At 36.8% G+C, this 26,695-nt stretch overlaps 4 protein-coding genes across 6 annotated transcripts; 3 read left to right on the top strand and 1 right to left on the bottom strand.

Annotated features, from left to right (window-relative positions):
• Positions 1-1,272: 1,272 nt before the first annotated feature.
• Positions 1,273-9,612, top strand: LOC148177835 (endoplasmic reticulum metallopeptidase 1-like). Of its 2 annotated transcripts, XM_088031745.1 has the most exons (8): positions 1,273-1,403; positions 1,456-1,999; positions 4,561-5,238; positions 5,287-5,516; positions 7,251-7,428; positions 7,473-7,813; positions 7,858-8,346; positions 8,420-9,612. In XM_088031745.1, exons 1-8 carry the CDS (start codon positions 1,401-1,403, stop codon positions 8,582-8,584), a joined length of 2,628 nt encoding a protein of 875 aa, XP_087887871.1. In that variant the 5' UTR covers positions 1,273-1,400; the 3' UTR covers positions 8,585-9,612. The 2 variants fall into 2 exon arrangements, with proteins under 2 accessions (XP_087887871.1, XP_087887870.1); XM_088031744.1 differs by having other exon boundaries at positions 4,561-5,516.
• Positions 9,554-12,003, bottom strand: LOC148177834 (uncharacterized). 2 transcript variants are annotated; one of them, XM_088031747.1, is made up of 4 exons: positions 11,655-12,003; positions 10,627-11,591; positions 10,077-10,577; positions 9,554-10,028 (listed from the first exon to the last, which is right to left on the bottom strand). In XM_088031747.1, exons 2-4 carry the CDS (start codon positions 11,569-11,571, stop codon positions 9,762-9,764), a joined length of 1,713 nt encoding a protein of 570 aa, XP_087887873.1. In that variant the 5' UTR covers positions 11,572-11,591; positions 11,655-12,003; the 3' UTR covers positions 9,554-9,761. The 2 variants fall into 2 exon arrangements, with proteins under 2 accessions (XP_087887873.1, XP_087887872.1); XM_088031746.1 differs by having other exon boundaries at positions 10,627-11,579; positions 11,655-12,002.
• A 116-nt stretch (positions 12,004-12,119) lies between these two features.
• Positions 12,120-13,835, top strand: Rad23 (UV excision repair protein Rad23). Its single transcript, XM_088031748.1, has 5 exons — positions 12,120-12,368; positions 12,422-12,500; positions 12,547-12,691; positions 12,737-13,266; positions 13,314-13,835. The coding sequence occupies exons 1-5, from the start codon at positions 12,303-12,305 to the stop codon at positions 13,532-13,534; spliced, it is 1,041 nt and encodes a 346-aa protein (XP_087887874.1). The 5' UTR covers positions 12,120-12,302; the 3' UTR covers positions 13,535-13,835.
• A 665-nt stretch (positions 13,836-14,500) lies between these two features.
• Positions 14,501-21,521, top strand: LOC148177832 (uncharacterized). Its single transcript, XM_088032099.1, has 8 exons — positions 14,501-14,585; positions 14,646-14,745; positions 14,789-15,488; positions 16,158-16,497; positions 16,545-17,538; positions 19,631-20,863; positions 20,915-21,007; positions 21,059-21,521. The coding sequence occupies exons 1-8, from the start codon at positions 14,554-14,556 to the stop codon at positions 21,158-21,160; spliced, it is 3,594 nt and encodes a 1,197-aa protein (XP_087888225.1). The 5' UTR covers positions 14,501-14,553; the 3' UTR covers positions 21,161-21,521.
• Positions 21,522-26,695: the final 5,174 nt, after the last annotated feature.

The raw sequence follows: 26,695 nt of genomic DNA, 5'->3' as shown, positions 1-26,695 counted from the left end.
AAGTGAGTTTTTTCGTATTCAGTTCTAAAAAGTTGGCATGACAATAAATAATATTGTAATATTGCTAATAAAGCAATACAATTAAACAAGGTACATCAGTATGAATAAATTATTAGGATTATAAGTCAATCTACAACAATTTTTAGGCTTCTGCAGTTTATGCAAAAATGTATGCAATTTTTTTCTGTTTATTTTATTTTATGTTATTTCAATTAATGTATTTTTGGGAGCTTTAATTAAAAAAGTTGTTTGTAAAAGTTTTTGCGGACGCATCTGTTATTCGGCAACGAATAGGCCGCAAAACTGTATTTTATGTACTTGTAACAAAAACAGCTATTATTCTATTAGTACATAAAGTGAATGTTTACTTCCGTAAATTATATCGCTTTCTAGATGATCGGCAATAACAGCTATTAGTGTGCCAAGGCCAGAAAGTAAGGCGAGGGCAAAATGGCACTTTTTGGTGATTCTTTATTGTGATACTTTATTGGACTAGTTTGATAAAGCGACTTTACTGACGTGGTTTAAAAAAATCAAATTTAGTATACGCTTCCAAAAATTGCTATTTTACGGACTCATTTAAGTCTGTAAAGTGAGTTTTTTCTGATTCAGTTCCAAAAAGTTGCCATGACTACTAATAAAGCATAGTGTTCAATACAATTAAACAGTTTAAATAAATTATTAGGTTTATAAACAAATCTAATACAATTTTTAGGATTCTGCATTTTATGCAAAAAATGGTCATTTTTTTCTGTTTATTTTATTTTATGTTATTTTTATTAATGTATTTTTGGTAGCTTTAACAAAAAAAGTTGTTTGTAAACGGCAACGATTAGTCCGCAAAAACTGTGTTTTATGTACTTGTAACAAAAACAGCTATTATTCTACTAGTATTGCAGTAGCGAGGCGAAGCGTAGCGTAGCCGAGCGTACGCAAAATTGCGAGACAGTAAAGCCACTTTTCGGCCAAATAACAAATACTACTTTTTCTCCAAACGTTAAGTTCAGTTCCACGACCGACAATGAGTGAGCAGCAAAAGTGTTTCCATGTCAACGAGCGCTTTTCATTACTTATAACAAAATTGCCTACTTTACTGTCTAAAAAGGACTAAAAAATAGTGACTTTTTGTGACGTTTGGAGAAAAAATATTTTTTTGTTTTATTTTTTATTTACATATTTCACTTTATATAGCGTATTCCAAAAACTGATAAGATAAGCCCGGTGTATCTATCTAATCGGAAAATACGAAATCTATAGTCCTTCAAATACACTTGCTCGGTGAAATGGTGTTCAGTATCTTTTTTGTAGCACGTGTTAGTTCTTAATTGAATCAAAAATTAATACAACTTTAATAATTAAATGTAAATAACAAATGAAATAATTTTTTGTAGCACGCAAAGATGGCAAGTCCGTAAAATTCAAATTACTGTTATAATTAATAACGAATGTTTACAGAATTTGCGTAATCGTGTGAGACTTGCACCCTCCTCAAGATACACCCCTTTTGATTTCGACGACAAAAAATTGCGAGCCGTTCCTCCACTTCATCACAGACATTTTCTGGGAGTTTTCCTTTTTTTACTCCTAACATTCCTAGCTGTTGTTGCCGTCGAAAAACGTTTACCTGAAGGATTAAAACTGTCCGACGAACCAAACAATCCCAACAGATTCATCGCCGAAAGAGCACACATTTTCTTAAGAAATCTCACAGAACTTGGACCTCGAATTGCAGGAAGTTACGTCAACGAAGTGCAAGCTGTGCAATTATTGACCTCCGAAATAGAAAACGTGATAAAGAATGCTCATGAGAACCACATTATCGAAATAGATGTGCAGAAAACCAGTGGCGATTTTAATCTGGGATTTCTGGATGGTTTGACGAACGTGTATAGAAATCTGCAGAATGTTGTTGTTCGGTTTAGGGGGAAAACCTCAACGGGGGCGGCGGGCCATAGTCTTCTAATAAACTGTCATTTTGATTCCGCCGTTGATAGTCCGGGTAAGTAATAAAAATCGGAGAATTGGTGATAAAAATAGGTTTTAATGTATTTTAGTTCTTCTGACTCACTCATACACGTTGCCTTTTGAATATAGATAAGAATTATTTTTATTTACCAACCGGTGAACTCGTTATTGCTATCTAAAATGTTTACACAAAAGCTTAAACTGTCAAATCGATTTCATCACAACGCGTCAATAAAAGTTAAATAATACTTCGGGCAAAATAAATATGAACCTTGGAATAATTTGCATAAGGTTGATTTTTTGTGTAGATTTTTATTTTATTTTTCTAAACAAAGAGTCAAAAATCCTCATCGATTTATTGTTTATTAATTGTGTTAAACACGTGTAAACATAATTGCTAAAACGATTTGCGATGGTGCGGCGGTTCGTTAATTTTCTTTTTCTTTTTAGAATCTTTCATAGACGGAAATGGGATTTTATTATTTAAAGTACGCATGATTTATTGCCCATTTAATGCAGGCAAAATAAACATTATCCTCGGAATAATTTGCATAAAGCTGATTTTTTGTGTGGACATTTTATTGTTATAAACAAATTGTCAAAAGTCTTCATCGATATGTGTGCTTCTAAAAAAGTTACGCGGTGGTAAATGTAAAAGAAAACTATTCTTTGCAAATATCTTGTCATGGATGATTCCAACGGCAAAAACACCTATTATAAAAATTGTACCTTATCAAATTTGCAACAAAAAAAACTTGAGAATTTTTTTCGTCGAACTAATCGTTTTCAAGATAGTGATTTTTTTGAAATTTACAATTTACCTTCTAATTTTATCGACATTTTTCGGCGGAGGTAATCTTCTCCAGATTGAATTTCTTTGTGTATATTTTCTTCAAGAACTTGATATAGTTCCTGAAGATCCTGATAATTATATTGTATATTTTTGTTGACATTTCACACTTAATTTTCATCGATTGAGTCGGAATTTTTTTTTGCGAAAAATCGATTATTGAATTTTAGGCTTTTGAGAACATGTTCTAACGTAAAATGAGCCGAGAAAAAGAATGGCGCAAACCGCATCTCAATATCTCAAATAGTTTCCGAGATATTTAACTTTAAAAATTACGAAAAATGAGGAAAAATGAAAATCAACTTTCCGAAACTTTGATCGACCAGTTATTTGTTGTCGGATCTGCATTTAAATGCCAGATTTGGAATCTGCCGAAAATTCTGCGTACACTGATGTGTAATAACTTCAGTTTACTCTAAAAAAATAAGCGAGATATCGATATCAAAAATTTGACATAGTTTTAGTCATGAATTTTTGCGAAAATTTGCAAATTTCGACTGTAAAAAAATTAAAGAACTATTTCTTATGTAAAAAATCTCGAGAAAAACGATGGCGTAAACTGCATCTTAATATGTGAAATAGTTTCCGCGATATCGAGCACGAATTGTTTTGAACCTTCAAAAATTTGGCCCTCTGGCAACAACCCAAAAATTCAAACGACCATAACTCAGTTATTTGTTGACGAAAATTGAAAATTCTTATATTTTTGGATTCAGCGTGACATTCTGCGTAAAATGAGACCCAAACTTGTTGAGTTTGCTTAATAAATAAACGAGGCATTGGCCAAAAACTGTTTTAATAACGTCATTTTAGGGTGATTTTCAATCAATGTTTTCAAAATGTAAACGACGTTTAATAGCTTTGAATTATACATCAGTTGAAAGAGGAGCTCAAAATCTATCTCCTGGCCAAATTTGAGATCAATCGGACAAATAGTTAACGAGTTATGACCAATATTAAAAAAATTGAAAAATTTTCATCGATTGAGTCGGAATTTTTTTTTGCGAAAAATCGACTATCGAATTTTGGGCTTTTGAGAACATTTTCTAACGTAAAATGAGCCGAGAAAAAGAATGGCGCAAACCGCATCTCAATATCTCAAATAGTTTCCGAGATATTTAACTTTAAAAATTAGGAAAAATGAGGAAAAATAAAAATCAACTTTTCAAAACTTTGATTGGCCATACCTCAGTTATTTGTTGAGTTTGCTGAATAAATAAACGAAGCATTGGCCAAAAACTGATTTGAAACCGTCATTTTAGGGTGAGACAGGCATGAAGACTAAAATGAAGTTTAGAAGGCAATTAAAACTGTCTTCATTTATTAATTTTTATATTTAAATAAACTAGTGAACAGTAATTGTTTTAAAGGTGGTAAGAGTTCTAGTTTTAATTTTGCGTGAAAAAGTTAAGTTTTATGTTCCAACAGCATGTGATAATTGCCGCTGTTCATCTTACCTGAATCTTAGGTAAATGAGTCTAAATTGTACGATTTCAACAAAAATATACATAAAATCCATCCTGTTCTTTTAAAGACTCTCAAAAACTAGAAGAAGTTCTTGAAGAAAATAAGTACTATGAAAAAGACTTTACAGAAGATAAATTTCATAAGTTGCTGGAAAATTTCGTGTGTTAAGTTTACTCAATGCTTCCTCAATCTAAAAAAAAGGCACTAAGTTCTTTCTATGTTTCGACTGTGGTGCACAAAATACTATATTTATTTATTATACTCCTATTTGTTTCCAGGAGCCAGTGATGACGGCGCCGGCTGCGCCGTGATGCTAGAAATCCTCCGCGTCCTCTCCCACTCCCCCGAGTCATTCCCCCACAGCATCATCTTCCTCTTTAACGGCGGCGAAGAAAACTTCCTCCCGGCAAGTCACGGCTTCATCACCCAACACAAATGGGCCAAACAAGTCCGCGCTTTTATTAATTTAGAAGCGTGTGGCGCCGGCGGCCGGGAATTCCTTTTTCAAGCAGGACCCCACCATCCCTGGATTTTGGATATTTACTCTAAGGAAGTGCCATATCCGTACGCGTCGTCCGCGGCTAAAGAAATCTTTCAAAGTGGATTAATCCCGGCGGATACGGATTATCGGATTTTTAGAGACTTTGGGAATGTGTCCGGGGTGGATTTCGCCTGGGCGGCTAATGGGTATGTGTACCATACCAAATTTGATACCATCGAGCAGGTTCCAATGGGGTCGTTGCAAAGGACTGGGGATAATATTTTAGCGTTGGCTAAAGGGATTGTTAAAAGTGGATATTTATCCGGAGGGGAAGAATACAAAAGGGGAGAGTTGCTCTTTTTTGATGTTTTAGGAGTGTTTATTTTGAGGACGCCAGTAAACACTGCGAAGGCCTTCAGTTTCATCGTCTTATTAGCATCATTTTTAACAATCCATCTTAAGCGGGAAAGACATGGTAAGTTTAATCCGACTCTTCCAATAAATGACCTGTTTTTTACAAAAGACGTGGAAACGAAGCAATATTACAAAAATCTCTTCAGTTGCACCATCACCATTCTCGCAATTTGGGTGACTTCAATAGGCGCCACCATTTCAATAGCCTTCGTTTTAACTCTGATGGACAAAACCATGAGTTGGTATGCACGTCCATGGTGGATTCTCTTCCTCTACGCCGTTCCGGCGCTCTTCGTCTACATGACGACACTCATCCTCCACTCTAAAGACGACCTAAAAGTAAACAAATTTAAGGGCCGATTTCACCCCTTAAACGTATATCAACATGAAATATGATTTTACCAACATTTTTAAACTGAGTTTAGTACTAATCTACGTTCAGCAAGTAACTGTTCAATTTCAACCAGTTAACGAGCTAAAACTGAAATTAATGAATTGTCAATTTTTGACATTTGTATTTTGATCATAATTCAGAGAGAAAGAGGTGATTTTTGGCGATTGTGGTAAGAATGAGAGTGAATTGAAACTGGTAGTTTTGTAGATTTTTCATTAATATTTTAGAAATTCCGCCTTTTTGTCAATTTCAGATTGAAACGTTCAAAATTCACTTTTTTTGGCATTTTATAGGTGACTTGATTTTTTCTTTAAATTTTAGAAATTTCACTTTTTTGGTACTTTTGGATTAAAACGTTCAAAATTCACTTTGTCATTTCAAAGGTGACTTGATTTTTTCTTAAAATTTTGGAAATTTTGCTTTTTCAGTAATTTTAGATTGAAACGTTCAAAATTCATTTTTTTGTCAATTTGGAAGGTAACTTAATTTTTTTCGATTCAGCCGTGGAAATTTGATAAAAACTGGTGGTTTTGCAGATTTCGAGCTCTTCTTTGCGAATCCAAGCTAGAAAACGACGAGAATCAGAGAGAAATCGTCGTTTAGCATTGAAATAAGCGGATTTCTCTGAAAATTTGCTGATTTTGTGCAGATTTCAATTGTTTTTGATAAAAACTGATGGTTTTGTAGATTTTTCCTTAAGATTTTAGAAATTCGCTTTTTGTTAATTTCAGATTGAAACGTTCAAAATTGTTTTTTTTTGTCAATTTGGAAAGTGACTTGATTTTTGATTAAAGTTTTAAAAATTTAGTTTTTTTAGTGATTTCATATTGAAATGTTCAAAATTCACTTTTTTTGTCAATTTGAAAGGTGATTTGATTTTTCATTAAAATTGATTTTAGATTTTAGATTTTTGTCAATTTGGAAGGAAACGTGATTTTTTTCGATTTAGCCGTGGAATTTTGATAAAATCTGGTGGTTTTGCAGATTTCGAGCTCTTCTTTTCGAATCCAAGCTAGAAAACGGCGAAAATCAGCGAGAAATCGTCGTTTAGCATCGAAATAAGCGGATTTCTCTAAAAATTTTGCAGATTTAAATTGTTTTTGATAAAAACTGGTGGTTTTGTAGATTTTTCCTTAAAATTTTAGAAATTTCGTTTTTTTGTTAATTTCAGATTGAAACATTCAAAATTCTTTTTTTTTTGTCAATTGCAAACAGTGTGAACACATAAGCAAGAACTCGCGCGAATGGTGTCGCGAGTTTCTCTGAAGCCTATTCCAGGCGTTCTACAAAAAAAAGAAACTCTACAGAACGCCGAAGACTGTATTTTCTTCAGAAATCTTCATTCTTTGGTGCTTCTTCTTTAATCACTTTTATCACAAGATCTACCAATACTGACTGTTAAAAGATGAATTTTCCTTGCGTTTGATCACCAGAACGTGTTTCTCAAGATACAAGACGTAATAGTCTGTCATAGTGACAATAATTTGCAGCATTGCCAGTGTTCCTTTTGTCTTGATCGCAGTTTTATAAATCTCGGCTTAGGGCAACTTCGATTTCCTTGGAGAAATAGAACAAACAAAACTAAGTTTAAAATCACAAGTTAAATTAAGCTACAGTTAAACGCTAGTTGGTGGAATCGGCCCTCTGAGTCCCGAACGTTAATAACCTTCAATTTTCAGACCAAATTACCCCCATGGAGATCCTTCCAGTTCTACCACGACGCAACTCAGTTACTCTGGTCGACGATTCTAGTCTTAGGTTTAATCACTGGCACCCACTTCTTCTTAGCAGCGTTAATTTGGACGCTCTTCGCGTCCATTAGAAACATTTTACAACCAGTTTCATCCCCACGCAAAGGTGAATTCACCACCAAAAATTTTTAGTTCTGACTCTAATTACAGACAGGAAGTGGTTGATTACATACATTTGCATCATGTTTTATCCATTCGTACAATGCAGCTATTGGACTTTAGCTCTCTTGTATTTATTTATCCCAACCATGGGGCGCATTGGGGCAGGAAACCACGGAGAAGTTCTAGTTGCTGTTATCACCACCGTTTTATTCTTATTTCTTTCGAGTTTCATCGTACCGTTAATCCTCCTGGTTCATGAGTATAAAAAGATTTTATTATTGACAATAACTGTCTTTTTGGTGTCCGTGGCAGTTTTGTTTCTAACACCGTTCGGTTTTGCGTACTCTGATGATCCGAAGAACTTGGCGCCCCAGCGGTATATGATTTCGGTGAGTAAACCAAGGAGACTTCACAAGTTAAAGAGAGTTTTTAGCACACTAAGCGGACTTTCCACGATGGGTTTAATACCACCGAAAAAACTGGTTATTGGGTTGTCGATATGGACTCCAACAGTCTTCGTTCAGTGGAAGAACACGTACCGGAGGCTACCTTAGCCCAGTCAGTGGATAAAGACTGTATTGACCACTTATACTGTGGAATGCCGTATTTAGTTTCCGCGCTAACGTTTTACTGGAAGACTCATTGGATACCAGGACCGGAACCCAATTTTTATAGGACTACTAACGTGGAGGTTACCAAAGAAGAACCTCCAGGTGGAAGAGTTAGATTCGGGGTGCACATTCAAGGTTCTGCACAAATGGCCGTGATGATATCTCCAGTTCAAGGGGTTGAATTGACCGAGTGGAGTTTGGAAAGTAAGAGGCCTATGGAAGGTCCAAAGTGGAATGGAAGGAACACTTACTTTGTCTATTTCGCGCATGGACTGGAAAGTGTTCCTTTCAATTTTTCCATGGACTTTCAGGTAAGGAATCCATTTAGAGAGAGGCTTGGGAGTTGGAAATGGGGTGGTAGCCCTGTTGACGTTTCAATTTCAGATTCCAAACTCTCATTCCGGACCTGTCATGGAGTTTGCGGTATCTTCGCAGTTTCTGTTTGAACCAGGGAAAAGTTCTGACGATTTTAAAGAGTTTGTTGCTAAATTTCCCTCGTGGACAGCGGTGGCCTTTTGGACAGCTTCCTATGAGTCGTGGATTCTTTAGTTCATTTTAGTCCTCATTTTTTATATTTTTTCCCTAAATAAAACTTTAGACTTTAGAGGGTCAGTTGGCACCGCTCCATCAGTTTTAACTTAAATTAACTTGAACTGATAATGGAATTTTTAGGGCTCAAAAGCGGGCTAAAAGTAAGCCTTTTCTGGACGTAAACATTTTTGGCCGATCTATGGTGGCGCCATCTATCCATAGTTTTGCATATTACATCAAGATACCGACATTACCCCCAATTTTATAATTATTTGGGTAAAATCAAATCGACAAACTGCTGTAAAATGCAACATAGGCGTGTTGAATTATTGAAAATGAACATCAAACCTAATTCATATAAATTGTGAAGCTACAATGCCGAAACTGCAAATGTAAATAAAGAAAATATGAACTTTTCTGAAGAATTCATAAATATTTACAATTAGTCAGTTGATATAAATGATTAAATCAATAAATCATAAATAAAACTTGTAAATTTAACGATGTCGTCTAAAAAATCTTGTGTGCCACGGCTGAAAAGTGCCATTTTGCCCTCGCCTACTTTTTGGCCTCGGGCATTAAAAAATGGCTCGGCCAAAAAAAACCACTTTTTGGCCTTGGAACACAAATAACTATTTTTATACGATCAAAAAACTGGAGGTTTATCGTACAGAACAAGTTATACAAAATAAAACAAAAAAAAAACAAGACGATCGGATGATTTGTCTTTGAGTTACAACTGCAGTAAAGTTGAAAAATGTAGTTTCGAGAAAAACGCGTTTAAAGATAATTTTATTATAGTTAATAGTTGTCATAGTTTATTATACTAATGGCTATAACTCAAAAACCGTTTAAAATATTTATTTGAAATTTTTGTATGTTATTTTTAAAGGTATAGACTATCGAAACTATCTATCAACTCGGTATTTGGCTACAGTAAAAACATGCAGAGCCTACTTATTACATAGGGTCAATGAAATAAATCAATTAAAATAAAAACATTTTTAATATCACAATTAATTGTCGTTACATGATGTGACACGTCGTAAATATAAAATAGAGTATCTTGATAGGTTAAAACAAATCAACGGAGCACCGCCCCGCCCCTATAACTTTGATAAATTGTTAATTAAAATTCCACATATAAAAAGCATTACAATTAATAAAATATACCATCACGTTTAACACAATCCCTTCAATTGAACATCCGCTCTCTTCCCACTTTCGTCGACTGGCGCCTGTAAACATCATCAAAACTATACCCCCCGACTCTCTTAAGCCTTTTAACTTTGCATACGGACGGCTCAGTCAGAATCCTAACTAAAGAAGAATGGGGGCTCGTCGACAGCACCTCATTCACGGGCGTCTGGGGGCGGGAAGACGGCTTCAACTTCACTTGTTGCAAAATTTCCGTTGTTACCACAGGCTGCTGGGACTGTCGCCGCGTATTCACCGGCCGGTCCTGGAAAATTACCGTCAAAAAATTACACCAAAAGTAAACCTCCCTTACTGCAGTTTTCTTCAATTTAACTTTTAAAATATCGTCCAGAGAGATAATGGGGCGGGAATTCTCCTTATTGCTTTTGTTCGCTTTTTTCAGCTTTGGAGTGAGTTTGATCGGAATTAAAGGAGGAGGAGGTGGTGGAGGCGGCGGCGGCGGCGGCGGAGGTGGAGGTGCGGTACATGCCGGAACTGCGACTTTCTCAGTTTTTTTGAGATCCTCCCCCCGTAGCTCCTGTCGAATTTTCGTGAATTCCTCCAACAGCAAGTGGTAGTTTCGTTCTTGCGCGTCCTTCACCTCCTGGATTTGGGCTTGGAGGAGTTCGATGCGCTCGTCAGAGTCTTTCTGCACACGCTGTGCTTGTTTCGCTTGGCGTATTTCGGCACGAAGAAGCTCTATGCACTCTAGAGATTCTTGCTTGAGGCGCTCGTAATCAGAGCATTTGCAGACGACGGCGACGCTTTCGGTGCTCGATTCTGCCCGATAGACGCTCGTGATGGAGGACAAGCTCTTGGAAATTTAACAATTACAAGAGGTTGGGCATCAACTTCATACTCACTTTCTTCAAAATGAGGCCTAGATAGTTGCACCAGTCGACAATCTTCGACGTCCACTTCACCGATGTGCGACTCAACTTCTTCAGCCTGTTGAAGATGATCGCAATTCCATTCTCTTGCGCTGTTGAAAAAGTTTGATAACCGTTGTGAGACTTGGGGGAGTAGTTGTGGATAATCGTGAAATTCCGTGTCTTGGGGGTAACAGTGTGACTGCGATGTAAATGAATTCTGTTTGGCTTATCCGTGGTGTCTGTTGGTGGTGTAGACTTAAAGGCAAAATTGGAAATTTTCTCTACTTTGACGGCCTCAACATTTGTGTTTTTGACGTTGTTAGGACTCTCTCTGATTGGCGAATCCTTCATGATTTTCGTTGCAATTTTTTCGATGGGTGTCGACGCCAACTTCAAATTAAACAACTGTGGAGTGAAAAATGAAAGTTCGCTCATACTCGGGTCTTTGTTGAGGAACCTAACTTCACTATTACGAGCGTACGGATTTATATTAACATTAGAATCAACATAATGAGTTTTACTTTTGGAAACCTCTGGAGATTTGACAAACTCCTCAAACACCGACGAGTGGCTGAGTTTCGGCGTCTCCACAATACTCCCCTGTAAGGTCTGGCAGCTCCCGTTGGTTTTCGGGGTGAAAACCCCCATCTTCTCCTCCAGCGGGGGCGGCGTGCCCTGCGTGATGGAACTCGAATCAAAAAGAATATTCAAATTCGTCACATTCAGCGTCCGGTTGATGCTGCTCCTCCTGCGCCCTTTACTCGCCCTTTTGGTGTTCACGGGGGTGCTTTTGATGCTCGAACGCGACTTGGTGCGCTCGAAAGTCTCCTGTGGGGTGGAGGGTGCGTATTCGGTGGTGACTCCATCGGGGACGAGGGTGTCATCGTCTTCTTTCTCTACGAGTGTCTTCTTCCGGGACTTTTTCCCTCTGACCATTTTTTATTCTGTAACGGTCACTTATGTCAAACGGTGGAAAGTAACAAGTTGACTTTGAATTTGGGTGAATCACACAGACTTACGGTTGTTGGGGCGGTTTTGATGGTTTTGCCACATCGGGAGGGTCACCTCTGTTTTTTGAACACACAAAATTTCGCGTTTTTTGCGCTGCTGGTGCTCACAAAAACTTCAAATTTATTGACACTGTCCGGCATCTGAGGAGGTTATCAAACCCGAAAGTTCACGGAAAACGAAGAGTTCCATCTATTACCATCAAGATTTGTTTAAAAAGCGATTTATAAATTTAAAATTAAAACAAACATTCAACGTAAACAATAGAAAGAAAATCACTAGGCGGCTAGGGACTTTCGGTTGGTGACAAAACCAACACCGGCGAATTTAAAGAATTTGCCAACAAACCTCAAGAATTTCAAGTGGCGTCAACAAAACTCCACGTTAGGCAAGGCAGTTGATGAAAATAGCGCCTCCGATTTTTATTTTTGTTGTTTTTCAACGAACTTTTTAATGACTGTGAGGAATTTGTTGGAAGAGGTTGGTACTGGCGCGGTTGGCAGCCCCGAGATAACGTAATATGGCCGTCAAAAGTAGAAGTTCTGCTTTATCATTCAGTCAAATAATTTAGCCAAAAATAACGTCGTGTTTACAACGAGGTAGTGATACATCGTTATTTAGTGAAGTCGGACCAGTCACTTTAATAAAATACGTCCACAATGAAGATAACCGTAAGAAATCTCTACCAAAAGAACTTCATCATCCACATAGAGCCATCTAAAACGGTAACGCATTTTTTCGCATGCGAATAAGCCTCATTATCCCCCTTGATTTCCAGGTGAAGGATTTAAAGCAACAAATCGAATCCGAGAAAGGAAAGGAATACCGCTGGGACTATCAAAAATTAATTTATAGGGGTGAGCATCATTTGTGTCGTTATTTCGCTAATTCCGGTCTGTCTAGGTAAAATTTTAAAAGATGAGACACCATTATCGGAGTACCAGATTGACGAGGATAAATTTATTGTAATAATGGTTTCTAAGCCTGATTCTACCACTGATGTGGCTAATAGTGGTGACACCTCTTCAGATACACCAGCTGAGCCTAGGTTAGTTGATAAGTTGGTAGACATGTAACTAGAGAATCTTTGTAGTTCAACTCCTGCAGCGGCCCCAACGCCTGCACCACCCGCAGCTGCGCCCGCCCCTGTTCTGCCTGTGCAGCCATCAGCAGCGTTGAGTCGGTCCGCTGAATCTGCTCTTCTTATGGGCGAAGATTACGAGAACATGGTACAAAACATTGTGGACATGGGATATCCAAGGGATCAAGTAGAACAAGCGCTAAGAGCAAGCTATAATAACCCTGACAGGGCTGTGGAGTACCTCATCAATGGTATTCCTACCATGACTGAAGATCAAGACGCTCCCAGCATGTCAGGCATTGATGAACGACAGTCAGACGCTAGTGATCCTTTGGCATTCCTGAGGACTCAACCGCAGTTTCAACAAATGAAGCAAGTAGTCCAACAAAACCCCCAACTGTTGAATGCAGTTTTACAACAATTAGGGCAAACCAATCCAGCGCTACTCAGCTTGATTTCGCAGAATCAGGAATCTTTTGTTAGACTGCTCAATGAACCTTCCGCAGGAGCCCCCTCTGCCGCAGCAGGAAACCCCCCAGCAGGTATAAATGAGCTTGGTTTTAATACTTTACTAACGGTTTTGATGCAGCTGCTCCTTTAGCCGCACCAGGAGGTGGTGGCGGCGGCGGCGGCGGAGGAGCTCCTCCTCAAGCGACTGCCATCCAGTTCACACCACAAGACAAAGACGCCATTGAGAGATTGAAGGCTTTAGGGTTCCCAGAACATCTAGTAGTGCAAGCATACTTTGCTTGTGAGAAGAACGAGAATTTGGCAGCCAATTTTTTGTTGTCGCAAAATTTCGATGATTAATACGCTTGGTTTTCTGATATTTTTAATTCAAGGTTATGTTTTTTGCCTAATCATTTTGTGAATTTTTTAAATTGTATTTCCTAAATAAACCATGCGTTTATTGTACGTATTTCGCTTGTAAATAGGCTGTTAATATTGTTTCTGAACATACTAGCTCTTTCATATTTTCATTTTGGTTTTTGTAATATACAGGCAGTAATGGAAATGAATTTATTTAAATTCACATTTTTTACTAGCTTCTTTATTGTAAAATTTCTTAAGTAGCATTATGGTAATTAATAAAACCGTGCAATGATTTCTACAGCTTTTGTAAGTTACGCAAAAAACAATTAACACATCAAGAGTGCTGTAGTCACGGCCGACTCAACGTTTTTACCTGAAGAGCCCGATTTGCTCCTTTGCCCAATTTGCCCAGCTTACCATGTGGGAGACCCTGGATCATGTCTACAACGTTGCCACGTTCACCGCTCACTCAAACCTCTGAAAAAAACTAATTTTTTGTCGCCGATGGAGCAACTTCGCCGATAATTTTGTCCTAATTGAAACAAACGAAATTCGCCGCAAGCACCCAAACTGAGTTTTATCCGAAAATACCCCGGTATTTTTTCCAGAGTGCGAAACTTGGCAACGCAGCAGGGGTGGCATGCGCGTCTGCTCGTGTTTACGGCGGTTTGCGCATGCGTCGTGAGGTGTGTTGTGGTCGTGTGGCCGTCGTGTGTTCACTTTCGTCTAAGAAAAGTTCGGAAAAATGTCAGAAGTTAATAAAACTTCCACAAAATTCCAACGACTGGAGTTTTCTTAATCCGTTTCGCTTTGAATTTGTGGGAAATCGTCGTTTTATTGGAGCCACCGGGTATTTTTCCGAATACGTGCACTTTAGTGTGTCAATGATGGCGGCTTGACAATTCCTTCCTCACTTCGTCAACAAATAACTAAAATCTGACTAAAAATTATGAATTTCGCCCGACCTTGTTAAAAAGTGGTGTTTTTTGAACAGTTACAGTGAAAATATCGTGAAAATGGCAACGGACAATAATCAAAGATGCCCAAAGTAAGTCCAAACGCGCTGCGAAGAACCGGCGCTCAACGCTGTTTTTCTCGATTTTCGCAGGATTATGGTGTTCCGCCCCACTTGGGACGAATTCAAGAATTTCACGCAGTACGTTCAATACATGGAATCGAAAGGAGCCCACAAAGCAGGCTTGGCAAAGGTACGGGCAGTTGTTTCGCGACAAATCTAACCTCACTTCTTAGGTGATTCCACCCCCGGAGTGGGTGCCCCGCAGATCCGGCTACAACGTGGAGAACCTCAATGTGACCATTCCGGCCCCCATTTGTCAGGTTGTCACCGGGAAACAAGGGTTGTACCAACAAATCAACATCCAGAAGAAGTCAATGACTGTGCAGCAGTACTCTGAGTTGGCGAACTCTGAACGCTACGCCACTCCTCGTCACTTTGACTACGAAGACTTGGAACGGAAATACTGGAAGAACATCACTTACGTCGCCCCCATTTATGGGGCTGATGTGTCTGGGAGTCTCACTGATGATACAGTTAATGAGTGGAATATCAACCGGCTTGGGACAATTTTGGACTATGTTAATGAAGATTATGGGATTTCTATTGAAGGAGTGAACACTGCGTATTTGTACTTCGGGATGTGGAAGACCACGTTTGCTTGGCACACTGAAGACATGGATTTGTACTCAATCAACTATTTACATTTTGGGGCGCCGAAGACATGGTACTCAATACCACCAGAACATGGGCGCAGACTCGAGAGATTGGCGAACGGGTTCTTTCCCAGTAGCTACAAGACCTGCCAGGCTTTTCTCAGGCACAAAATGACGCTGATTTCGCCACAGATCCTGAAACAGTACTCCATTCCATACAACAAGATCACCCAGGAAGCTGGCGAGATTATGATCACGTTTCCATATGGATATCACGCCGGTATGACAATCCATAATTCAGTACTTTGATGGCTATTAACCTTTTAACTATTGTAAACGTATACAGGTGTCCCAGAGAAAAGGGGCTTATGGAGGCAACAATTCTAAACCAAAATTTCGAAACAAACCTTTTTTAGCTGAAAAAATAATCGAGATAAGACAAAAAACGGTAGCCAATCCTGAAGCAGAACAGAATTTGAAAATCGGTAGCTATGGTAACAAACGGTCATTTATTGGTCAGATGAACGTTACACTCTCCTTACCTAGGAAATTGGGATGGCGTTTCTAGAATAAGCTTCCGGGATTGGTTGTTAATTTTTTATCCTTTCTTAAATACTATTTATTAATCCTAATCAATTTTTGTTTTGAAATTTACCTGCTTTGCTCTATGGATCATAAATTCTGGGACATCCTGTATATACGTTTTGTCATTTTTCTCAGAAAATGCAAATGATAAGAATTTGAAATTTTGGGGACAAAAGTATGGTTCGGTCTTGCTGCGCGTCCGATATTACCCCAACTCACCTTACATAATTTTCTTTTTTCTTTATCGAAAAAATATTTTTATTTAAAACTAAGACTACCACATGGTTTGGTGAATGAAAACGACAGAAATGTATATCTAGTTCCTGAAATTTTACCATAGAAATTAATAAAAGTGACTTTCCAGGCTTTAATCACGGTTTTAACTGCGCGGAATCCACGAATTTCGCCTGCGAGCGCTGGATAGAATACGGAAAACGAGCTTCCCAATGTACCTGCAGCAAAGACATGGTGAAAATCTCCATGGACACGTTCGTGAAGCGTTTCCAAGCTGATCGTTACGAAATGTGGCTCAAAGGTGAAGACATCGGTCCTCATCCGGAAGAACCTAACAAACAAGTGGCGGCACCTCTCCCTCTTCCCCAAGACATCCTTTGCAATAAGAATAACGACTCCTTACCCGCTGGGTTGATCGAAGGACAGTTAAAAAAAGCCAAGAAAGCGGGGCGGATGATGAATTACTCACAGTAAGATCAGAGGTTGTTAAAATCCCTTTTTATTCCTTAATTTTCAGGGACTTCTCTATGGTTGATTTCCCGGCTGAGTTGCAACTCCAGCTGATGGAGGAGGACGATATGGGGTACGTTAACGGGGAGTTTCCTCCAGACGAACAACAGTTGGAGGTGTTGGAGGATATTTGGCTGAAGGCGGGAGAAATGGAGGCTGAGGATGCTACAATCTGCGACGCGGGCTATAGAGTGAATAGTCGTCGAAAATTCTTAGCCAAGAAACGCAAACCGAAGGAAAGTACGGGAAGAGGACGAGGCCGTCCACCTAAAAAGCGCTCCAAAGAAGAGGAGGTCGCAGACGAAACTCTAGAATCAAACGAACTCACTGGGATTTACGCCCCGTGTCACAGCAATACTAAAAAAGTCTGCGGGAAGATCGTCGCTCCTGTTGACACCTCAGAGTTGGTCAAGTCCTTGGTGGCACAAGAAACAAACAAACTCTTACATCACAAGAAGCATAAACATAAACACGATAAACACAAACACAAGAAATGCAAACATAGCAAGTCGTCAACGTTAACATCTTCAGACACTTCTAACACGGACACTGGTGAAACTAACGAAGCAAAGAAGGAAATCGACGACATCATTCGCAAAGCTCATGAGGAACACGAGCAGAACATTCTGAAGGAGACTGTAAGCGATCCGAGCGTGAAAATGCAAGGTTCGACTCAATCCTCCACGAAGATGAACATGTTGAACGAACTGAAAGCGTACAGAAAAGTCAAGGATCCAACAGAACAGTTCAGGATGGATCAAAAAGTACAAACTATTCATACTTCGAAGGGCACGATAACGTTGTTGGAGACAAGACCGGTTTGTTCGAAACCGGTACCGGAAGTCAAACCTCAATTGGTTCCCGGAGAGAAGAAGACGATGTATGAAGATGCGTTCCTGAGCTTCATATCGCGACCTGCGGACAAAGTCAAGAAGATGCCTGTGATTAACAATAGGAGCAACGATCCGAACGTGGTGGATTTGTCCTATTATCCAGTAAAAGTACGTTTTTTTTACTATCACAAATACTGTTGCACTGACTTTATTCAATTAATTCAAAAATACGATAGATATGTTCATCAAAATTTGTCAATATACAGTCCGGCAACACTTGTGTCCACCCCCAAAATCGTCTTTACTTTTAAAGTTACAATTTTGAAAATTTGCATACGCTCATAGTTGACAAAGCTCTAGAAGCTGACGCAAAAATTTGTTTTTTATCATGGTTTGGTTTGGTTTGGACGCCTACGAATAATTTTTAGCAATTTCTGAGTTTTTGCGAAAATATTCGCGAATTCAATTTTTTTTCAACATAACTGTGATACAAATATCTGAGTTTTTATTTTAAATCAAATGCAAATTGTGTTTAAAATTTGCGAAAAAAACCTTGTTTTATCAAGTTAGTTTTAAAAATTATGGCAGCGCATCGGCAAACTACGTTTACACCAAAATTTCACAAGTCACTTCACTCACTCTTATAAAGGTTAATTTTGATTAACACGGGCATGTTGCACTTTATGGACACCAGAAATCGTTAATTAACATTAACAAGTGACAATTTCACCAAGTAAGACTTTTGTTACAATCTAAAGCGAGCCAAAAGATAGATGTCATTTGTGACACAAGATGCTGACAGATGGGTGTAAACGTAGTTCCCAACTTTGACGTAATGAAATTGGAAACTAACGGGTCGATTTCAAGTCACTGCGTTAACGCAAATTTGCAACCGTTGCCAAGGTATGAGCAATGTGATTGGCGTTGCTATGTTGCAAATGGGATTTGCAGTAACGCAAGTCACACTTGAAATCGACTCCTAACTTGATAAAACAGCATTTTTTTCTCAAATTTTGAAGACAATTTGCCTTCAATCTAAAATAACAACTGAGATATTTTTAACAGATTTACATTGAAAAAAAATTAAATTAGGGATTGATATCACAAACCCTCACAATTAACTAGAAATTACATTTTTGAGGCGTCGCGACGCCAAAACTATCAGTGATAAAAAACAAATTTTTGCGTCAGCTTCTAGAGCTTCGTCAACTATGAGCGTATGCAATTTTTTTTAAATTTTATCTTTTAAATTAAAGACGATTTTGGGGGTGGACACAAGTGTTGCCGGACCCTGTACAGGTGTCCTAGAACTCATGACCCAGAGAGCAAGGGAAGATGTCGACATGTTGGAATACACGAAATTTGTTTTGTAGTATCATCAATTTGAATAAGTTTGGAGCTGTTGAGTAAAAAAATCACTTCGAAATTTAGACCTGCAAGGAGTTGTTTTTTTCTGATTCTAACATAATATGTTTCTTAGTTCCTTATAGAAACTTAAAATTGTTTGTGTTTTTTTTTTTTTGTCTAATGGGGATTATTTTTCTCGGTCTTAAAGAAGATATAAAGAGGAATAATAGTTATTTGTGCACCAAGGCCAAAAAGTGTTTCTTTTTTGGCCGAGCTTTTTCTTAATGGCCGAGGCGATTGCTGAGGGCAAAATGGCACTTTTTGGCCGTGATACACACAAGATTTTTTAGGCGACATCACGAAATTTACAAGTTAATTAATTTTTATTTATGATTTATTGATTTAAATATTTATAACAACTGAATAATTGTAAATATTTATTAATCCTTCAGAAAAGCTCATAGTTTCTTTATTTACATTTGCAGTTTCGGCATGTGTAGCTTCACAATTTGTATGAATAAGGTTTGATATGGTTTTTGAAGTTGTTGCAGCAGCACTGCTAGACATGTTTATTTTCAATAATTCAACACATTTTTGTTGCACTTTACAGCAGTTTGTCGATTTGATTTTATCCAAATAATTATAAAATTGGGGGTAATGTAGGTATCTTGATGTAATATGCAAAACTATGGATAGATGGCGCCACTATATATCGGCCAAAAATGTTTGCAGCCAGAAAAGACTTACTTTTTGACCGCTTTTGAGGCCTAAAAATTCCATTTTTAGTTTATGTCGTCTAAAAAAAACATTTAACTCATTTTTTACAAAACTTGGAGATAGCTTATGCTTCTGAGGTACCGATTTATGTCCCTACTAGGTACAAATCGAACAAATTGTAAGAATTTTATTGTAGGTACCTCAGGCGTCGTCAACTCCCATCAAATACAGTGAATTCACAAGCAGTTCAATGCCGCAGTTGTCAGTACCGGAGCCCATCATGGAGCACGAGCAAATGCCAACGTTGGACCCCCAAGCGGTACCCATCGAGGACGCACCACTAATGCATGTAAATCCAGCACCTCAGATAACTTCAGTGCCTCCACCAAACGTTCAAACCGTGAATCTAGCTCCAGTTGGTCAACAATTCTTCCCAGTTGCTAAGGCGCCTCATAAGCCGAATCTTATTTGGAGCAACCATAAATATTACACTGTTAACCATTGCACGTCTACTACTTACCTGAACAGAGATCGGTTTTATCCAATGACGAACAGTGCAATTAAGTTGGACAGCGAAATCGCCCCCAGTTCCGAAATCGTGGTCAAAGGACCAACAGAATCGGGGTCGGAATCTGATTGTTCGTGTGATTCTTGTTCATGCTGTGACTCGTGTTGCGACTTGTCGGATTCGGAAACTGAAACGAAAAACGAAGAGAATTCGTCGTTGATTATCAACAGTATTAAAGAAGAGGAGAAGGTGGAGGAAGTGAAGAAGAAACGAGGAAGACCGCCGAAGAAGTTCAATTTAGAGCGGTTGAAGAACATCACCCAGTTGGTTTTGGGAGTGAAGAACGGCGAACAGTTCTATAATAACAAGATAGAGACTTTGAAGAACGCGTTAATTAAAAGAAAAGTTGGAAGACCTCCTAAAATAAACACGCTCGATTTGCAACCTAACAAGCAAAAAGTGTTGAGCAAAATAGCCAAGGCGACACCTCTTGAAGCCAAAGTCAAATTAGTCAACGTTTTAGACAATTTCACTAAAGATGTACAAAATTATCTAAAGTCGGGTTGGCCACTGTTGAACGTCAGCTCGTTGTCGATCGAAGACAAGAAAAAGAACAGGAAAGAACAGCCCATCAACGACAACCCCAAAGAGACTGTGGTCAATGTGAAAGACGTGGTGTGGGCGAAGCACCGGAACGGTAGATTCTACAAGGCTAAAGTGATAGATATAAAAATCCTGACGCACTTGTGCGTTTATTTCCCACTAGACCAAAGCTTCAGCAAAGACGTTTTACTCCACGACTTAGTGGGGTGGGCTTGGCCGAAAATGCCCACCGTGGGTCAAAAACTGCGCGTGAGGTGGACTGACGGAACGATTTACGACGCCGACTACTTAGGAAAATGCAATTGTAAAATGTTTACAGTGAGTTAAGTCACAAGTTAAATTATCTCGTCTTTATCTTTTTTATTTAAGGTTTTATTCGAAGACGAGTCGCGCCTGGAGGTGAAGAGAGATGCGATTTTTTCTCTCTCCGAGTCGATACCGAGGAGAATCGCCACAAAATTGGTAAATTTTTGATTGATTGTTATCGAATTTTTTATTAATTTGTTGTTTTAGTCCTATGCTAGTGAAATGCAGAATAGAGAACACTTGTATGAACTGGAGAGGCAGTTGCCTGAGAAGAGACCTGTGAAGAAGAAAGGCGGAGAAAAGAAATAGCTAAGGATTTAAGTAAAAATGTATTAGCTAGGAATTTTAATTTGGACGCTGTCGTTTCTTGTAAATTTTGTGGTTTTGTTTAAAAGACTGAGTCATTTTGAGTTAACATCAAAAGTATTTTTTTCGATTATCCTTTTTATTGTGATTTCATACAATTAACGATTTATCGTTATGGACGTATAAGATGAGTTTATTTTGTTTTAAGTGTGATACATTCAATTATGTATTTATTTAATCCATTGTATATAAATTTTAGTTCTTTTTAATGCTATTTGAAAACACTGTAATATAGTAAGCAGTAGTGGCAAGTGTTGAATAAATTTCTTCACGTTTATTGTAATAAATCTTGATTGTCATCGAATCCGGTTTATGATATTATTTGTGGAGTTTTTGTGTTTTATCACACCAACCTTAGATAGAAAGGTCAAATAACATATAAACTTGGACGTGGAAGTCGGAAATTTCAGGAGAAAATTCAGGTTTGCAGCAAACATGTTTATCATTGGTGTTTTTAATCTCAGCAGGCCTTGAACCAGGGTAATCTTGGAGAATTTTTCTTACATACATAAGGGGAAGTACATTAAATAACACATTTTTATAGTACTAGTAAAATAAAGTAGCAAGACTGATACATTTTTAATTTCGTTTTTTTATCAGACTGATGTAACATTAGCAAACATTACATTAAAAAATATACAGAGTGGTCAGTTGAATTATTTCAGTGCCAACGAGTGTCTGAACTTGACGGTTAAACGGCAAATAATTCACGCATGTTGGGGAATTACAGATAACAAGACATACGTTCACAGAACCTACAGTTGGTTGAGGTTGTAAATGTTCACTCAGCCAAATTTTTAAATTTTCATCACGTAGTTCAGAATTAAATTTCTTACCTTTTTTAAACAGGAATTTCACTTCACTTAGAACATCTTTAAGTGCACAAACTAATTAATTACGTAACTTTAATGCACAGCAATTTTTATGTCAAATTCTGAGGGCAATGATGCCAACAGTGCCATCTTAAAATTTTTCAAAGTTAATTCATCAAGATTCCAAACTTAAAGAAAGAAATTGCTATAAAAGTTGACATTTGCGACCTAAACCAACTCAGAGCTCATTATTATCAGTGCACTTATTAAAAAATAAAATTAGCAGCAGCCCCTACCAATTTTTATGTGTAACAGTTGGCAGCAAAAATATTTGACCTTGACGCTCCTGTGAGATGCGTAGAAGTTAATCGTCCTGCGCAAGTTTACCAAAATTGTTTAATCCTTAAATTAAATTAAATCTCTCTTTTAATTAAATTAACACTTTGACGTGTTAACCTCAAAAATCGCTATCAAAGCCTGATTTTCACCCAAGATATTTCGAAAATTTACACAGGAGAATAAAGTGAGCAATTTGCTCTAAAGGGTATTTTTCCTGTAGAGGATTTTTGTAGGTGCCAAATTTAAAATGCGGTTCTATGATTGGTCGTTCAACAGAGCAAGTTAGACAATGCTGATTTAAAACAGTGCAAATCCTGCAAAATGTCAAACAGGAACTGTCAGATTTGCCAAATTGTCACCAAATTGTTGGAGCATCAGCTATAAACTCGTTTTTGTTATTTACAGTGCAGATTGGCAGGTTTTTCATCATTAAATATTAGGAATGTGTAGTTTTTTACTTGTTCTTTAAGTGTGGGAAATTTAAAAATTTTAGAACAAGAAAAAGAATTTTTGAGAATTTTCATTTTTAGGTAAACCAAAAATGTCTTCTATCTTCTATTAAATTTGGTAACTTTTCCACTTTCAACCTTAAAACACTGAAATTTGGAGGAGGTTCCGCTTGTAATCAGTTTATTAAATGTTCGAAATTTCAAAATTTTAGAGCAAAAAACGACATATTTAGAAATTTTGACTTTTTTTGGACCGAAAATCTACACCGTGTTTTATAAAAAATCTGTAACTTGATGAACTTAATAATGAAATTTTGGGAAGTCGTCGCTTTTGAACTGCTCCTTAAGTGTGCGAAATTTTAAAATTTTAGAACAAGACAGAGCCTGATTTACACCCAAGAAATTACAAAAATTTACACAGGAGAGTGAACCAAGTGCGCAATTATAACGGCTATTTTTCCTGCAGAGATTTTTAGAGCAAGTTAGACAATGCTGATTTTAAAACAGTGCAATTCCTGCGAAATGTCGAACACGATCTGTCGCATTTTTTAAATTGTCACCAAGTTATAAACTTGTTTTTGTTATTTTCAGTGCAGATTGACATTTGCTTGTGGAGCCATCTATTAATCACAACTGGCATGGTACCCATTACAGGTATCTAACTTATCTCTTTCAAATCCTGCTGACTTCTAAAATTGTGCCTCTGCAGGAAAAATGCCGTTTAGTTGAACTAAATAATTTAATTTGGTCATCCTGTAACTGACGCTTCTTGGTATTGAAACGGAATTCTTTCGAGCAAATCGTTTCTAGGAAAATGCGTAAATTAATCGATTGCTCTTCATTGTTAGAAGCAGATGTACACACGACTTAAATGGGTGCGTGTGTTCTTCGAATCGAAAGTCTTTAAAGGAATCAAAATAATCCTTGCAGAGAGTTAGTCACGCAACAAGAACTTAAAATGTAACAGAAATATAAAAATAAAAACTCCAAGATTGTTGCCAATCGCTCTCTACAAGCTTTGCCGCCCGCCTCAACCGTTAATTAAACAAATTTCCTGTCCATCGTAAGACAGGGGGGCTAGTAATTGGAAGATTACAATAACACAGTCATAAAACGCACCGAAAATTTCCTTCGCTTCTCCACCGCAATTAGCAATTCATTTCCTACGACTGATTTCTTCGGATGGAATTTTACCGAGTTTATTAAAAACGACAAACATTTGTCGATTTTATCACCACAATTTACATAATTTCTGATAAATTCAATTGACGTTTAAACATTTTTTTAACGTGAAATGATATCGCAGTGTCCTGGCAGATCGATGGTTTGACCTAATGGCACGTTATAAAAAACAGATAATCCAAATTTAACTAATTCAGCGAAAATTAACTGGTTGAGTCATAGAGAGAGGCAAGATAATTGATAACTTATCAGTCTGGATAAAAAATGTTTGACATTAAAGTCCATTGGAGGATAAGGTCAGAAATGATTTCTAAAAGTGCTACTGTTGAAAACGTTACGTTGGAGAAATGGTGAAATCGCCCTTAATGTACGGAATATTTATTTTGTTATAATTCTTTTATCAGGAGTTATTGGCTTTGTTAATCACGTGCACGACAACAATAACAAATTTATTTTTTACAAGAAATGCTAAGTAGCAACAGGAAGAGTTGTATAGAGTGGGTCACCGGACTCTTACGAGTATAAACAAATGGAAGTCAATGTACTGTGAAATTTTGGTATTAAAAAAAAAGTTGCACATTGAGATTTTGTGTGTCATAAAATATACAAAGAGTTTAGATGATTTTGAGCTTTCCTCCTTTATCTGTGGTCATTAGCATTTTAAAATCCGAAGTTGTTTTGCGTTTGTTCCGCAAACAGAGAAATAATCATTAAAAGAACATTAACGTCCACGGGATTGGATAAGGAAAAAGTATTTATAGATGTAATAAATGAATTACAATAAGTGCTCCATTGTTCATATCAATATCAGTCTCTGGATAAAAAAAATTATACTTTTAAACCCATTCTTTGGAAACTTAATTTATTCACAAGTTTCAGTTACATAATATCCTTTTTATTAGACTAGTCAAGAAATTTTGGAGCAAGGAGTCGTTTCTGCCTCCTCATTTTAAATCCGAAGCCCGTTGTGCTCCATCAGGTCAGGACTCAGAGACATTTGTAAAATAAGTTTTTTTTATTATCCCTACTAAGAAACTTACAAAACTTTATTTTACACCATTGGAAAGGTAATTAAATAAGGTTTCCAACGAGCTAGAGAAGTCGCCGGTAGACTCAGTTTTTGCCCAGATATTTGAGAAAAACTGATAACATCGAAAAACGAACGGTTTTAAAAACATTTTCACACTTTTTTGCAGAAAACTCCTGAATTCCTACTTTGATTTTTTATTGTAAAACGTCGTCACAAAGGTTGAAATCTCTGCTATCTAACGCGGTGTTAAACAAAATTTTATCTCTTGCCATTTGGAAGTTATAAGACAAAGAATATGAAGTGGTCTTAAAAAATATATGTTTTTTTAATTTTCCAAGATTTTCTAAAAATTTTAATTTGAATGCCCATCAAATTGTAGGTTTTCGATAAATTTCACGTTTCACTGCTCAGAATGCTTCTTAACTGTGTTAAATTTTAACATTTTAGAAGAAGAAAGAGAATTTTTAGAAATTTTAATTTTTAATCAGACTAAAAATTTACACTTACTCTATTAAATTTGGTAACTAATTTGGTAATTTCAACCCCAAAATTTCAAATTTTGGAATTTGAAAAGATTACTATCAGAGATCTATTCATTACCTGTGTGAAATTTCAAAATTTTAGAGCAAAAAACAACATTTAGAAAATTTGACTTTTATTCGGGCCAAAAATTTAAACGGTGTCGTATAAAAATCTGTAACTTGACCAATTTTAATTCCAAAATAATGAAATTTTGGGGAGTTATCGCTTTTGATCTCCTCCTTTAGTGTGCGAAATTTCAAAATTTTAGAACAAGAAACAACATTTTTGAAAATTCTGACTTTTATTCGAACTAAAATTTACACGGTGTCGTATGAAAATTTGTAAATTAGCCAGTATTAATTCCAAAATAATGAAATTTATGGAAGTTGTCGCTTTTGATCTGCTCCTTAAGTACGCGAAATTTAAAAATTTTAGAACAAGATAAAAATTTTGAGAATTTTGATTTATAAATAAACAAAAAATCTTCACTCTCTTCTATTAAATTCGGTAACTTTCGCAGTTTCAACCTTGGAACACTGAGATTTGGAGGAGTTACCACTTATAAGTTAGATTATTAAATGTTTGAAGTTTCAAAATTTTAGAACAAAAAACAACATTTTTAGAATTTTTTATTTTTATTCGGACCAAAAATTACACAGTGTCGTATAAAAATTCATAACTTGGTCAGTTTAAATTCCAAAATAATGAAATTTAGGAAAGTTGGCGTTTTTGATCTGCTCCTTAAATATGCGAAATTTAAAAATTTTAGAACAAGATAAAATTTTTTGAGAATTTTTATTTATAAGTAAACCAAAAATTTCTACTCTTCTTCTATTAATTCGGTATCTTTTGCAGTTTCAATCTTAAAACACTAAAAATTGAAGGAATTACCACTTGTACTCTGTTCTTTAAATGTGCGAAATTTCAAAATTTTAGAACAAAAAAGAATTTTTGAAAATTTTGATTTATAAATATACCAAAAATTTCCACTCTCTTCTATGAATTCAACTTTAGTACAGTAAAATTAACTAATCGATAAGATAATTATTATTAAGATATTATTATTATAAGATTTAATTATTTCTGAATCCGGACCTGCAGTTTTTTAATAAAAAATTGTGTTGCTGTTGAGCCTGATTGAATG

The sequence above is a fragment of the Gnatocerus cornutus genome, chromosome 3 (assembly GCF_029298725.1).
Source record: "Gnatocerus cornutus isolate USDA-ARS CGAHR chromosome 3, icGnaCorn1.1, whole genome shotgun sequence".
In the NCBI taxonomy this organism is placed as follows: domain Eukaryota; kingdom Metazoa; phylum Arthropoda; class Insecta; order Coleoptera; family Tenebrionidae; genus Gnatocerus; species Gnatocerus cornutus.
The sequence above is the reverse complement of the archived record's forward strand: the minus strand, read 5'-3'. Positions and strand labels throughout refer to the sequence as shown.

What these genes read in the sequence shown, in the direction of transcription:
- LOC148177835 (XM_088031744.1), top strand. An exon ending in AGTTTCATCCCCACGCAAAG is followed by an intron (nt 7,429 to 7,472) that starts GTGAATTCACCA and finishes CTCTAATTACAG; the next exon opens with ACAGGAAGTGGTTGATTACA. An exon ending in CCCAGCGGTATATGATTTCG is followed by an intron (nt 7,814 to 7,857) that starts GTGAGTAAACCA and finishes GAGAGTTTTTAG; the next exon opens with CACACTAAGCGGACTTTCCA.
- LOC148177834 (XM_088031747.1), bottom strand. Translation starts at nt 11,571, where the DNA reads ATGGTCAGAGGGAAAAAGTCCCGGAAGAAGACACTCGTAGAGAAAGAA. An exon ending in TAGGCCTCATTTTGAAGAAA is followed by an intron (nt 10,578 to 10,626) that starts GTGAGTATGAAG and finishes TAAATTTCCAAG; the next exon opens with AGCTTGTCCTCCATCACGAG. An exon ending in TTAAATTGAAGAAAACTGCA is followed by an intron (nt 10,029 to 10,076) that starts GTAAGGGAGGTT and finishes GTAATTTTCCAG; the next exon opens with GACCGGCCGGTGAATACGCG.
- Rad23 (XM_088031748.1), top strand. Translation starts at nt 12,303, where the DNA reads ATGAAGATAACCGTAAGAAATCTCTACCAAAAGAACTTCATCATCCAC. An exon ending in ACATAGAGCCATCTAAAACG is followed by an intron (nt 12,369 to 12,421) that starts GTAACGCATTTT and finishes CTTGATTTCCAG; the next exon opens with GTGAAGGATTTAAAGCAACA. An exon ending in AGCAGGAAACCCCCCAGCAG is followed by an intron (nt 13,267 to 13,313) that starts GTATAAATGAGC and finishes GTTTTGATGCAG; the next exon opens with CTGCTCCTTTAGCCGCACCA.
- LOC148177832 (XM_088032099.1), top strand. Translation starts at nt 14,554, where the DNA reads ATGGCAACGGACAATAATCAAAGATGCCCAAA. An exon ending in AATAATCAAAGATGCCCAAA is followed by an intron (nt 14,586 to 14,645) that starts GTAAGTCCAAAC and finishes CGATTTTCGCAG; the next exon opens with GATTATGGTGTTCCGCCCCA. An exon ending in GGAGAATCGCCACAAAATTG is followed by an intron (nt 21,008 to 21,058) that starts GTAAATTTTTGA and finishes TTGTTGTTTTAG; the next exon opens with TCCTATGCTAGTGAAATGCA.